Source organism: Stegastes partitus, unplaced genomic scaffold (genome assembly GCF_000690725.1).
Source record: "Stegastes partitus isolate 25-593 unplaced genomic scaffold, Stegastes_partitus-1.0.2 Scaffold1208, whole genome shotgun sequence".
NCBI lineage: Eukaryota > Metazoa > Chordata > Actinopteri > Pomacentridae > Stegastes > Stegastes partitus.
The window spans coordinates 148,566-161,525 of NW_007578939.1; the positions used below are offsets into that span (position 1 = coordinate 148,566).

The 12,960-nt window shown below is 47.0% G+C and overlaps 1 protein-coding gene across 3 annotated transcripts in view; it reads left to right on the forward strand.

Annotated features, from left to right (window-relative positions):
- Nucleotides 1-11,255, forward strand: part of tpcn3 (two pore segment channel 3) — a 26,855-nt gene extending 15,600 nt beyond the window's left edge. The window contains exons 10-20 of one of the 3 annotated variants that reach the window (XM_008297309.1): nt 1,584-1,728; nt 1,866-2,051; nt 3,927-3,956; nt 5,590-5,654; nt 6,586-6,673; nt 6,874-6,943; nt 7,583-7,799; nt 8,021-8,111; nt 9,400-9,513; nt 10,485-10,600; nt 10,793-11,255. In XM_008297309.1, coding sequence (XP_008295531.1) covers nt 1,584-1,728; nt 1,866-2,051; nt 3,927-3,956; nt 5,590-5,654; nt 6,586-6,673; nt 6,874-6,943; nt 7,583-7,799; nt 8,021-8,111; nt 9,400-9,513; nt 10,485-10,600; nt 10,793-10,926 — 1,256 coding nt within the window. In that variant the 3' untranslated portion in view covers nt 10,927-11,255. Of the gene's footprint in view, nt 1-1,583; nt 1,729-1,865; nt 2,052-3,926; nt 3,957-5,589; nt 5,655-6,585; nt 6,674-6,873; nt 6,944-7,582; nt 7,838-8,000; nt 8,112-9,399; nt 9,514-10,484; nt 10,601-10,792 lie in introns of those variants that run through there. The other 2 variants (XM_008297310.1, XM_008297311.1) reach the window with 2 other exon arrangements.
- The last annotated feature ends 1,705 nt before the right edge of the window (nt 11,256-12,960 follow it).

Here is a 12,960-nt window from a genome sequence, read left to right on the forward strand (position 1 = left end):
AGCTTCATGGTGCTGGCCTCTGGTCTGGACCCACCAGCTTCATGGTGCTGGCCTCTGGTCTGGACCCACCAGCTTCATGGTGCAGGCAAATAAATCTTGACTTGCACTTCATGTGTGGTGTCCCCTCTGTAGTCCAGCCTCCAGCCCGGTTGGGACCTGGAGGGAACAGACTGGAGTCTCCCACAGCCTGGCCTAGCTAACATACAACCATATACATTCAGCCCCTTCAGGTTTCCTGGACACCAGCTGGTTAGGAAGTCTTTGTTATGTGGTTACCTCCAGGAAGCCCAGACCCACGTGTAGCTCCACTCAGCATTCAGCTCATTAGGAGGAACCCAGTGGCCCACATGGACGCCTCCCTTCACAGACAACACACAGTACAAGACAACAACAAGCCTTCTGGTCCTTTTTGGGCCATGTGACACCACTGACTTTTACATTTAAACACTGTGTTTGTCTTTGTCACCTTTTGGATCAACGCTTCAAGCTGTGGCTCTTTGTTCTGTACTCAGGCACTGAGCGGGCCCAGATCTGCCAGTAAGAAAATACTACTTTGTATTTTACTGTGCATAGCAGCAAAAGCAGTAAATCGAAACTAAAGTCAGTGTACAGAGATGTACACGGCATCAGACAGACTACATCTACACGTGCTGTGATCTCACTTTGATCAGAACGTGAATGAAGTGTTGTTAGCGAGGCGTCTCGCTGAGAGCCAGACGTTCAGCTGTGGTGCTTTTGCCGAGTCATTATCTTCACACTCATCTCTCATATGAAGGAAGTCAAAGTGCTTCATCACTGAGTTCAGCGCAGAGCTGAGACAAACCTGATGCAACTGACCAGGAGAGCTGATATCAGGAGACACCAGATGGAAACCAAGGAAATGTTCATCTTCTCAGTAAACGGAAGCATTTGCACACACGAGCATACAACAAACACGGCATTACCAGGTCAGCCCAGAAACCAAAGAGTCCAAAAGCAAAGTGTTCTGTTCGTGTTGTTCTCCTGACTGAGGTGCACTTGTTTCATTTCCGCCCTGTCAGAGAGGCTTCGGCTGAGGCTGTTGTACAGCTCTCCTCTGCTTCCCCTTTGCTGTGCTGTGTTCGCTCTGCTCCGGTCCATCCGGTCCATCCGGTCCTTCCGGTCCATGTGTGGACCCCCACAGGCTGCATGGAGCAGAGCACGCTGAGCAGGGGAACCAGGTCCACTCATGTTGTTGGCTCTTCTGTACACAAACGTTCTGGTTGGAAATGAAAGAGAAAACAAGGGATCGGTGTTGTGATCTGAGATCTGGTGTTCTGGTGAGATCCACTGGGTCCCAGTTCCGTACACATGGCCTCCAACTAAACAGAGAATGTGTGTGAAAGACCTATTGAGGGACTAAGTGGGGATGAAGAATTGTGAAACCAGGTATTTCCTCCACCTCAAACCCTCATGGAGACAGCATGTCCCAACCTGCTGCCTCCAGGTGGCAGCTTCTACAGACAGCTGCTGATTCTGTTTCAACAAAACTTTGCCTTCAGAGATCTGTGAAAACTATTCTGTACGATGTTTTTAATGGTGTGCTTTGGGTGGCTGGTTGACAGGTAAGGTCGCATTTGTCCAGCTGGCCGACCTCCTGAACATTGAGGTGATCACCATCAAGTCGAGACCACACCCACTGAACAGCTTATGCCCCGCCCTCTACCAGTCAGCCCCCAGCCGCCTGCTCTGCCGAATGGTCCAACACCGGTAAGATTCAGCGCTGAGTCCTCATCAGGCAGGAATGTGTTCTGTAGAACCTGGAAAATACCAGTGACAGGAGTAAGTGGTTTTCTGTTGCCATGACAACAGCAGCAACAAACACAGAACTCTGTGTCTGTTTTCAGGGCCTTCGTGATCGTGTACGACCTGATCATCCTGGTGAACGCCGTGTTCATCGGTCTGGATGAAGAGAACCCAATGATCGCCAACTCAGAGTGGGCCTTTCTTGCCCTCTACCTGCTGGAGATCCTGCTGAAGCTCTACGTGTTCGAGCCCAGAGCTTTCTTCTCCAGACACAGTTTCTGGAATTGGTGAGAATGAGCTGGAGGTGCTCCATGTTTACTTCATGCCATACACTGGATCAAATTTCACTGTTTTCTTGTCGTAAATAATCAAAAGATTCTGAGGCCCACTACTGATTGTCCACAGGCAGCTACAAGTGAATGGAGGAAGAACTCCAGAACCAGGATCTGTGCAGGACACAGTCCACAGATGTAGCCGTCTGATTGGTTTCCAACATTTTGTTTCACTGATTTGTTTGAGGGGCTGCAGGTGTCTCTGTGGTTAGCACCGTTAGCGCCTCACAGCTAGAAGGTCGCCGGTTGGCGTCCCGGTGAGGACACCCGGGATCTTCCTGCGTGGAGTCTCCATGTTCTCCCCGTGCAGCGTGGGTTCTCTCCGGGTTCTCCGGCTTCCTCCCACAGTCCAGAAACATGCTGAGGTTAATTGGTGATTGTAAATTGTCCGTAGGTGTGAATGTGAGTGTGCTTGGTTGTCTGTCTCTAAGTGTAGCCCTGTGATAGACTGGTTACCTGTCCAGGTGAACCTGCCTTCACCCTGAGTCAGCTGGGATAGGCTCCGCCCCCCATGACCCTGGTGAGGATGAAGGTGTAGAGATGATGGATGGATATTTGTTTAGGTGTCCAGACCCACAGTGCTCAGTAGATTCCTATTTCAAGCAGTCAGATGGTTTCAGAGCCGCCGTGTGTCGACCAAACCAGCGTCTACCGGTCCTCCGTCTGGAGACGCCTCCCTGTCGGTTCCTCTGCACATCACTGTTGATTCTAAAGAAGACATGAACATTTGAAAGCATCTGGTGAGCGATAGACTGATTAATCAGCTGATTAAATGCCATGTTTGACGTGGTGGGTTAGAGTCTGCCCACAGAGGAGACGATTAGCCTTCACGTCCTCGCCGTGTGTTGAACTGACTGCTCTTGATAACATCATTGGATTTAAATCAGATTGATTTAGATACCTCATCTTTTTTTGTGAAGGTTGTTCGTTATGTGCGTTAGGAGTTGTAATGCAGCCTTCAAGCAGCTGAGTGAGCTCACATCACTCTGCTTCACCTGGAGGAGCTGTTGCTGTAGAACTTTAATCAGAGGTGTCATTACTGTCGACCTTCTAGAAGATCATGACTTCACACACATTTGGTTTGTTATTGGTGTTGAACTGGAGGGCATAACTCTTCTCCATCACATACCTGGTGATCTGGAGCTAAACTAAAACCAGGAACAGCAGCATTATATTGACATGACATACAGTCCATCAGTCGCCTCCTCGTGTATAGTTTCAGTATTTTATTGTATTTTTAAAGAGCCTCCGTATTGTTCCTCAGACAGCTGATCACTGCAGTTATTATTGAGCAAACCAGTGAGAGTCCTGTGTTGTTGGGGACTGTGTTGAGCAGCAAGTTCACTGATATTTAGAGTGACACCAGCGTTCTTAGAATCCATTCAGATCTGATGGCGTGCCAACGGTGAACGTCAACGTGATGCTTGAAAACAAAAGTCTTTAAAGAAACACGGCCAGACGTGTGATCGTCAGGCCAAGATGCTGACCTTAGCGTCACAGGGCGGTCCAACAGTGACCGGTTTGGAGCTCCGGGTACCAAAGACCACCTCAGACGTTTAGGATCAAGTTCTCTGTTATGACCCACGGCTGTAAACCAACCGGTCACAAGACAACGTGCAGTGATGCAGGAGGCAGGAGACGTTTCTGGATAAAACCAGACACACACACGGTGTACGTTCGGCGCTGCTCTGGCGTTTCTATGATGTCTTCTTTCATGTGAACTTGGTACAAAATGATGAGTCGTCACGTCCAGTGTGGTTGTTTTTCTGCTGCTGAACTAATGATGAAAACATGTGAAGTCAATGAGCTGTGTCACGTCATTTCAAACAGCGTGTCTACAGCCCAGATTCAAAGTACGAGGTAGGTGACGTTCACTTCCTTACATTAGCAGCTGCTTGGCCGGTCAGCGCTCCGGCAGCTCGAGGCACAAACAGTCATTTATCTGTTGTTGGGGTGTGAACATGCTTTTAATTATGGAGCTTCATTTACAGTCAAAAAGTCTGAAAGTAAAAACGTGATTACAAAGAGCTATAAACAGGACGTCGACAGTGAAAGACAAAGTCGACCAGAACCAGAACTGTCAGGAACAGAACAAGCCAGATACAGGATCAGGAGGAGGAAACGTTCACGCCCCTCCTCCGTGGTGATCTGATTAATACCTCAATGATCAGAAGCTGTAGCCAACATTTCATCCTGCTGTTCTGTTGCTCACAGTTTGGTTTTCTCATTCTTAGTTTTTCCTTTTGGACTTTTTTACATGCAGTGACCCGTGTTCTGGTGCACCTCTGCCAGTTACTGCAGTCCAATCAGCCATGATGCCTTTCTCTGCACAGGTCTGAAGGTTCATCTGTGACTCTGTGACTTTAGCTCCCTTCAGCCGTGCACTGTTTTCCATTGATCAGCCACTAAACGGGTCTGAACCAGAACCCTGCTCACGGTTCTATAGAAGCTGTGACGGCAGTCTGACTAGTTTGAAGCGAGTACCGTTTCCGTATCATTTCAAACACAAGTGTCAGTTACGTGGTGTCACACTGACAGACGAGTGATGTGTGTGAAACACTTTCAGCACCGATAGTGGTCCGAAGCCAAAGCCACTTTGCTTTACAAGTTCTGTCCATTATTTACCTTCATTTCCATAAAAACAACACTTTTCTGTGGTGAAGATAGACTAGCAGCTCGTACGAATGGCTTCCAGCTGTTTGCAGGAGTCTTTCCTTTTAGTTTATCAAACATCTGCAACACGAGACAGCAGCAGGAGTCATGTGAGCATTTTTAAAATGACAGAGTTGTGCACATTTAGGCACATGAGACGATGGAACAGCAGTGCCGGTAACCTCAGGAACTACTATACGACATGGAGACAGGATCAGTCAGAATCTACCAGCAGGTCACAACAGTTTGAACAAAGACTGAACATTTTAGGCATCATAGTAGCCTGATTGGACTGGATTGGATTGGATTGGGTTGGGTTGGATTGGGTTGGATGTGCACCTGAAGTAGCCACTGAGTTTATGAAATACTGAAGTCCTCTGAAACTCTATTGCTGCAGCTGTTGAATTAGCATTTCATTAGCATTGTTGCTTCTTGCATACAGCTGTGTGCCCTCTGCTGAGGAGTTGTGCAGCTGCAGTATTTTCTGTCAGCAGTGTCTGGTCCTGTGTTCCATGGATGGATTATTAGAACTGGACAGTCGACCCAGTCACTTCAACAAAAATTGCTCAACCAGCACGTTTGCTGGCCAAAAAACGTAAATACAAAATGTTAGCTGGGTGAGCTTCAGCCCCCTCCACATAGTTGTTCTTTACGATCTGTTCTGCAGAGATCTTGAGCTGGTTTAGTGGTTTTGGTTGCAGTACCACTCGTGGCCACTGGGACACACTTACAGCATCCAGTTCTCTCAATACTTCCATGGTGTGTTTGTGTCGGTGTTGTCAGGCTCTCATCATGGGAACACAAGCCGGATCGTTTTCTGATGTCTGTTTTCTGTCTCCAGGTTCGACACCATCATCGTCGTCTCTGCTCTCGTCGCCACAATCGTCAACTCCACCATGAAGTCATGTAAGGACGGTTTGATTAAAGATGCTTTAGACAGAACACTAAAGAGGCCACAAAAGCAAAGCCTGAGTGGTTCTGAAACCATGAGTTTATGAACTAGTATTTTTAATCTCTTGAGAGTAAACTGATGTCTTTGGCTGTTGAAGCGTTGTTGGGGCGAAACAGCTGATCAAAGCTTCGACAGAGTCACAGCGACCTCTCGTCACTCGTGAAGCCCTGTTCACACAGAGGATGTGTGACATCGCTGCTTCATCACTGTGTTGAAGTGACTGTATGCTGTCATTGAGACCAGCTCAGTTTCACATTAGTGTTCCTCACTGACTAGACTAGACCAGACTAGGACGAGGACTAAGACTAGGACTAGGACTAGAGCCATGGTGTGGCACCTGTCATACAAGCAGGACTGGACATGTGTGATGCTCATCAAGCCGGCAGTAGAATCAGAACGTCCTGACCACTGTGATGAGCTGGTGACCCGGTCCGAGGAGGGGTGCTACGTAACACATGGTCTAACTGCAGCTGATAACCGTGGCTCTGCCGGCGACGGCTCACCGGGTTTGGCTCTCTGTGATGTTTGTGGTGATGAACTGTGGAAGACGTCTCTTCCAAATTGCTTCACAAAGCTCAGAGTATGTCCAGATCCTGTGACTCAGGCGGTCCAGTCTTGTGCCACACTGACAGTCAGGTGTGACCGACTGAGACCGGCCAGGACTGACCACTGTGTTCAGACATGAAGCTCAGGTACCGTCCGACTGATGGACAGGAGCTCTGGAAGGGGCACTACAGTTAAACATCTACTAATCAATCAGTAAGGAAGGGAACTGGCTGTCCACCTGTTCAGATGCATCACACTGTTGTTTTCATGTTTTTGTCCAGACACGTTTCCCTCCAGCACCGTCTGTCTTTCTCAGTAATTCTCCCCATCCTGTTGCAGCGGGCGGTTACACCAGCCGGCAGATCCTGGACATCGTTTTCATCCTCCGAGTCCTCAGGCTGATCCGGGTGGTGGACAGCATCAAAAGGTCTGACTGCTTCTTTGTTCTGTACCATCACAAAGCGCTGTTCTCTGGGCGGCTGTCTGTCAGTCTGTGTTCTGTCTTTAGACAACAGGCCACCTTTGCACGTGTCATCACTGACTCCTTGACCTTGATTGGTCTATAATTCTTATGAGTTGTATTTAATGCCAACCGGTTGCTTTAATGAGACCTGTGGTCCCTGTTAGGTTTCGTACAATCATCAACACCCTGATCAGGATTGGACCAGCCATCCTCACATTTGGACAGCTCATCATTGTAAGTATCTGATAGCAGACTGCCGTTCAAACAAATGCTTTTAACTCCCCATATAGAGCCTGTAGTAAGACGTCATGTTTAGAGCTGTGGTGTAACAACCACACTTAGCGTCCAGCTGTGCTAGCTGCTCTGAGGCTAATTTAATCACAGCACAACTATTAGCTAAAGGCTAGCTTAGACTTAGACTGACTTTATTAATCCCAGAGGGAAAGTCTGGTGTTACGGCAGCAACATTCAACAAAGGTGTAAACGAGCAAAAAGACAACACAAAATATTATGGTAGGGTATAAAATTAAGGTTAAATATAGTCAAATAAAATCCATCCATCCATCTATGTAACAATAATGCAGACATTCTCAGTTTCTAAATACACCAGTTCTGCAAGTGTTTGGTCATAAACCAAAGTAATCAACAAACTAACCTGGCATTAGATGAAAGTAGAGAATCAACAAAATTACTTCAATTAGTTCTGATGGGATCATGAACGTCTGAGCCAGGTTTCCATCCCTTGTTATTATTCCTGAGAGATGTAATGGTAAGCCAGAGTAGTGGACCAGCTTCCATCGACGGAGCCACACCGCTAATGGGGCCAACAGCTAGAGTTAGCATCTTGTTGGTTATGATGGTCTTCCTCTTCAGGTGGTGTACTACATCTTTGCCATGGTGGGGATGGAGCTCTTCAAGGACAAAGTGAAGTTTTTTGAGGACCCCAGTGACCCGGCCCAGTTGTACTGTGGAAACCCTCTGCTGAAAGGATCGGCCTTTGCACAACTCAACTACTGCAAGAACAACTTCAACAACGTGGTTTCCTCCTTCATCCTGCTGGTGGAGCTCACGGTGGTCAACCAGTGGCATGATATCCTTCCTCCTGCTGGCGCTGCCGGACTGCTGATGGTACCGCCAGGCTCTCTCGATGAAGCAGTCTTTGAAACAGTCGTTTCTGTATCGTTCAAATCTTAACACTAGAAAAGAGTTTTTTGTAAATGGTTTTCACACGTGTTCTTGTGTGTTTGTTCTTTTATCTTCTTAAACATCTTGTAATGTTTCTGAATGTGAGACTCCTTAACGCGGCTCCACTGCTCAGCCGGGGCTTCGCCACCGTCACCCACATGTCGGCCATCATCTTCTTCGTCCTCTTCCACATCATGGTCGTCATCATCATCATCAAGTAAGACTCGTAGTATCACCCTCATACCCCACCGTCCTGCCCGTCTGAGACAATCATCATCCTGTATGAGTCCTGTTCCTGATTCTGCTCAGCTGACAGCTCAGAGCCACTGCTGGCTGCTTCAATGTGGTACAAAGCACTCGTTAGGTGACTTCCTTTGTCACTGAAGACGTAGGTCTGATGTACGTTCAGCTACGTTTCCACCCTGAAGCTTTATTTCAAAGAATTGTATTCAAGGAACGATAAGGTTCCTTCAGACTGTTGGCTGTCTGTGTTTCCACAGCGGTCCAAAGGCGATGAAGATGTGTTGAATTAGTCCACTGACTCATGATTTAGCAACGGATGCTGACCTGTCATTGTTACGCTCAGTGATGCTGACGCCAACGGGGCCATGAAACCAGGAGACAGATGGTTTCAGTCATGCTGCTGGTAGTCGTGTTTCACTGTTTTGCAACTGGGTTCATAGTCATTGGTGGAGGAGAGGCTAGCAGTAGCTACAGAGCGGATTTAAAATGCCAGACTTGAGTAAGAAAACACGTTTTGTTGGCTACTGTAGAGATTTACCATGAGATGTCTGAAACAGACTGAAAGGAAGAAAGTTCACTGCTATAAGCTGAACTTCCAAGGTTTCTGAATGTCCAAGAAAGTACCAACCTGATGCACTGATGTGGCTCCAAAGTGCATCAGAACTTCTGTAGGTCGAGCCTGAATCACATCTTTATGATGCACACATTCAGATTCACTGCGACCTGCAGCTTCAGGACATCAGTGTCTCTGACGTCCATAACTGACAAACATCCAGAATTCTGTTAAGAATTCATAGAAAAAAGGCGCTCCTTTTTTAAAAAGATATTTTTGGGCTTTTCTGCCTTTAATGGATAGGACAGAGAAACATGGGGAGAAGAGCGGGGAAAGGACATGCAGCAGATGAGCCGCTGGCTGGAATCGAAGCGCTGTGTCGGGGACATGGCCGACCCCTAACCCTAACCCTGTACATGGGTCGCCCTTTTAACTCCAGAGACTACTTATAACTCATAAGAATCCTGAAGTTCTGAGGCTTTCTTCAGTGTTGTAGGACACCGGTGGTCTGGACCTCCGAGGTGGCGGGCAGTCAGCGGACAGCTCCTCTGATCCACTGCAGATGCTGTCGGTTTGGTGTGTGAGTGGTTCTGGACTCAGCCTATCCCATACGTCTACAGACAGACGGCCTCGTCTGACGCCTCTCAGCCTGAACTTGTGGTCATTTCATCTCCCTGCTGATCATCTATTCTTTCCTGTTGTTTTCCAGCATCTTTGTGGCGTTCGTCCTTGAGGCTTTCTTCGTGGAGTACTCTGTAGACAAGGGCGACCTGCAGACGGCTCTGGAGAGGAGAATCGAGGAGCTGGAGTTGGCTGTGGCACAGTACGTTACCATGACAACTCCCTGGCCTCATATACACATATATAGAGCTTAACACATGTACTAGAGCGCCACCCAGTGTCAGGTTTAGGCCACAGCTGCTCTACATGAACAGCACTGGTCATCACCAGCATCACGTTTCATGTTTCTGTAATGGTCAATACAACCCAAGTGACATCATTAATGCTAAAATATAATTATTATTATTACTGTCCATGAATTTTTAAATTTACTTTTTTACAAAAAAACAGAAAAATAGTCCACACATCATGATTCCTTGATGAAGACGTCAGATTATAGTTATTAACTCACATTCCTGAGCAGAAACATTAGTTTTAGTGGTTGAATGTGGTGCTTGATTCATTCCTGACTTCTCAGAGAAGCCCAGTGGCTCAGATTTACGTCTAAAAACCGTAACCCTGACATCCCTGTTCAGAATGGAAAAGCATGGAGAGCTCACTGAAATGAAAGAGTCACATTAAAGCTCTCCATGATGCTGGACGGTCTCTGAGGCGAACAGGGAAAGACAGAAAGTGTTCTCACAGTGGGCTCAGGTATGATCTGGAGTTACCTGCTCAGACTGGTTCAAAACTAAAGTTCACTGCAGCAGATGTCAGACACCTTTAGACCTGAGCCCTGTGCATGATTATTGGTTGGATACTTTGTAAATGTACAATAAACTGCAAAAAGGGGAAATACATTTTATACATAGTGTGTATATATATATATATATATATATAGTAAAGTTAATGACAGCAGATAAGTGCTGCTGCTGGCCTGTTGTTGGATTACATGGAAACAAGACGCCCGAGTTCAAAGAAGCATGACAACAATCCAGATCAGTTGTTGTTGTTGTTGTTGTGAGCAACACACTGGCTCTTGGTGTTTGTGGTTCTTGTGCATCAGGTGCTGTTGGGTCCACTTTCATCAGAGCAGACATTTTTTATGATCGTCCTCGTTTCTTTGTGAACCAGAGAGAAGTTGGAGGACAACTTGGTGAATGCCATGGAAACCATGGACAACGAGCTGGGAACCAGCCAGGCAGCAACGCCCAACGTCCCGTCCTTGATGTTTAAGATTGCTTCAAAACGTAAGTTCACACCGGTCAGCTGGGAGATGGTTTTAGAGGATGTGAGAAGTGACCAACATTTCATAGAATCTGTAGGATCCAGAAAATCTGCAGAACTGAGGACAAGGGGGACTTATAATAACCCAGAACAATGAAACCTTTGAGAACCTGGACATAAGAAGTTGATGGCAGCGCTGTGTGCTTCTGTTTCAGGATACCGGACGGTCGACGCCTTGCTGCAGCGGATGTTTGAGGCTGATCTGGACCCTGAAGACTTCGCTGAGAACGACGATCCTGAAGCTCAGGGCAACGGGAACTTTGCAAATCCAACATTCAGCTCTGCATGAACATTTCTGAACAAACCTATATGAAGGGAAGCTGTTTCTATCAGTGATGTGTAGTTTTACACTCAGCGTCAGACATTTTTAAATCTGATCTGTTTGTTCAGTGCAATGTATGGACAGCGTGATTCGAGAGACACATCCAGTGTTATATTTTTATATATTTGTCCTTTAGCACAGAAGAAATCAGTATTTTCACATAAATAATATTGAAACTGTTTAATGTGTGTTTTTAGTGTTCAGACAAAAACGAAAATATGTTTAAGACTGAAAATGAAAAGCTTTTGTAAACCAAGTGACAGTATCACATATAAAATGTATGAGTTCACCTGCTCGCTCATGTCATGTGACTTGTTTCTGGGATGGGCTGCAGGTGGATCAGTGGTTAGCACCGTGGCCTCACAGCTAGAAGGTCGCCGGTTGGCGTCCCGGTGAGGACACCCGGGATCTTCCTGCGTGGAGTCTCCATGTTCTCCCCGTGCAGCGTGGGTTCTCTCCGGGTTCTCCGGCTTCCTCCCACAGTCCAGAAACATGTTGAGGTTAATTGGTGATTGTAAATTGTCCGTAGGTGTGAATGTGAGTGTGCTTGGTTGTCTGTCTCTAAGTGTAGCCCTGTGATAGACTGGTTACCTGTCCAGGTGAACCTGCCTTCACCCTGAGTCAGCTGGGATAGACTCCGCCCCCCATGACCCCAGTGAGGATGAAGGTGTAGAGATGATGGATGGATGGATGCTCAATAGATTCCTATTTTCAACCAGTCAGATGGTTCCAGATGATGTGAGACGTCCAACATCTCCAGTTTAACAGCAGCTGAGCCAATCACGGTGTCGAGCACATGATGTGACAGATCCAGAAGAAACCAGTGAGTGGAAGGTGTTGTTCTGTCCTTATTGGGCTCATCAGCATCCAGCAGCAGTGTGCTGCTTCGTTATCTGGAGCTGCTTCTTTAAATGATGCCAGAGTTCAGCAGTCACGTTTAGACGTCGGTCTGGCTGCTGCAACCACTAACGACCACTAACGACCACTACATGTACTGGTGATGGCTGTGTTACCGGTTGCTACTAGAAACCATCGACATATGACACATGGTCACAGGAAGCATGTCCTCCTGTGAACACTGTCTTTGTGTGGCTGTTCTCCGAGAAGTGACTGGACAGACAGTCACTACTTTCACAGTCGAGTCCTGAGCAACACACTGGCAGCTGCTCCAACATGCATGTCCGTGGTCAGTGGAGGTCACAGCCTCTATGAGCGCTGAGACCGTGTGAAGGACAGGTCAGGATGTGAACATGTATGGATGGCATCTGGGGAAAAACCAAAGCACCTTCTGCACACAGATGACACCAGATACAGCACAATTGATGTGAATCTGGCCACGACTACACACTGACTGCATGGTCCATATGCGTGCACAGGGTGAGGACGGTATGGGGCTGAAGGGGTGTGAACGTTGATGGGAGATAACACACAGCTGGAAGCAGAAGTTTGCATCCACTGTAGAAAAAGACTCAGAACCTTTTTTGCTCCCTGACATTAAATCAGACAGAACTTCTCCTGTTTCAGCTCAGTCAGGATCACCAACATTATTTCTATTTGCTAAACACCAGAATAATGAGACAGAGAATGTTTTATGACTTTCTTCAAAGTCAGAAGTTTCCATCCACTGAGATGACTACAGTACCATGATGACCATCGTTACATTTGGAGGAAAAAGGCCTGAGAACAGCATCCCAGCTGTGGAGCACGGGGGTGGCAGCATCATGCTGTGGAGGGACTGGTGACCTTCACACAATAGATGGCATCATGAGGAAAGAACATGATGTGGAGATACTGAAGCAAAATCTCCAAAAATCAGAAGGAAGTTACAGCTTGGACACTAATGGGTCTTCAGATGGACAATGACCCTATAAAGTCAGACAGTGAGTAAAAACGTTTCTGTGTCTTTTTATACAGTGAATGTAAACTTCTGATTTCAACTATAAATGGACCCATGAAGGACCATGGACGTATGGAGAACGGTGGATGGCAGGATGACGTCCA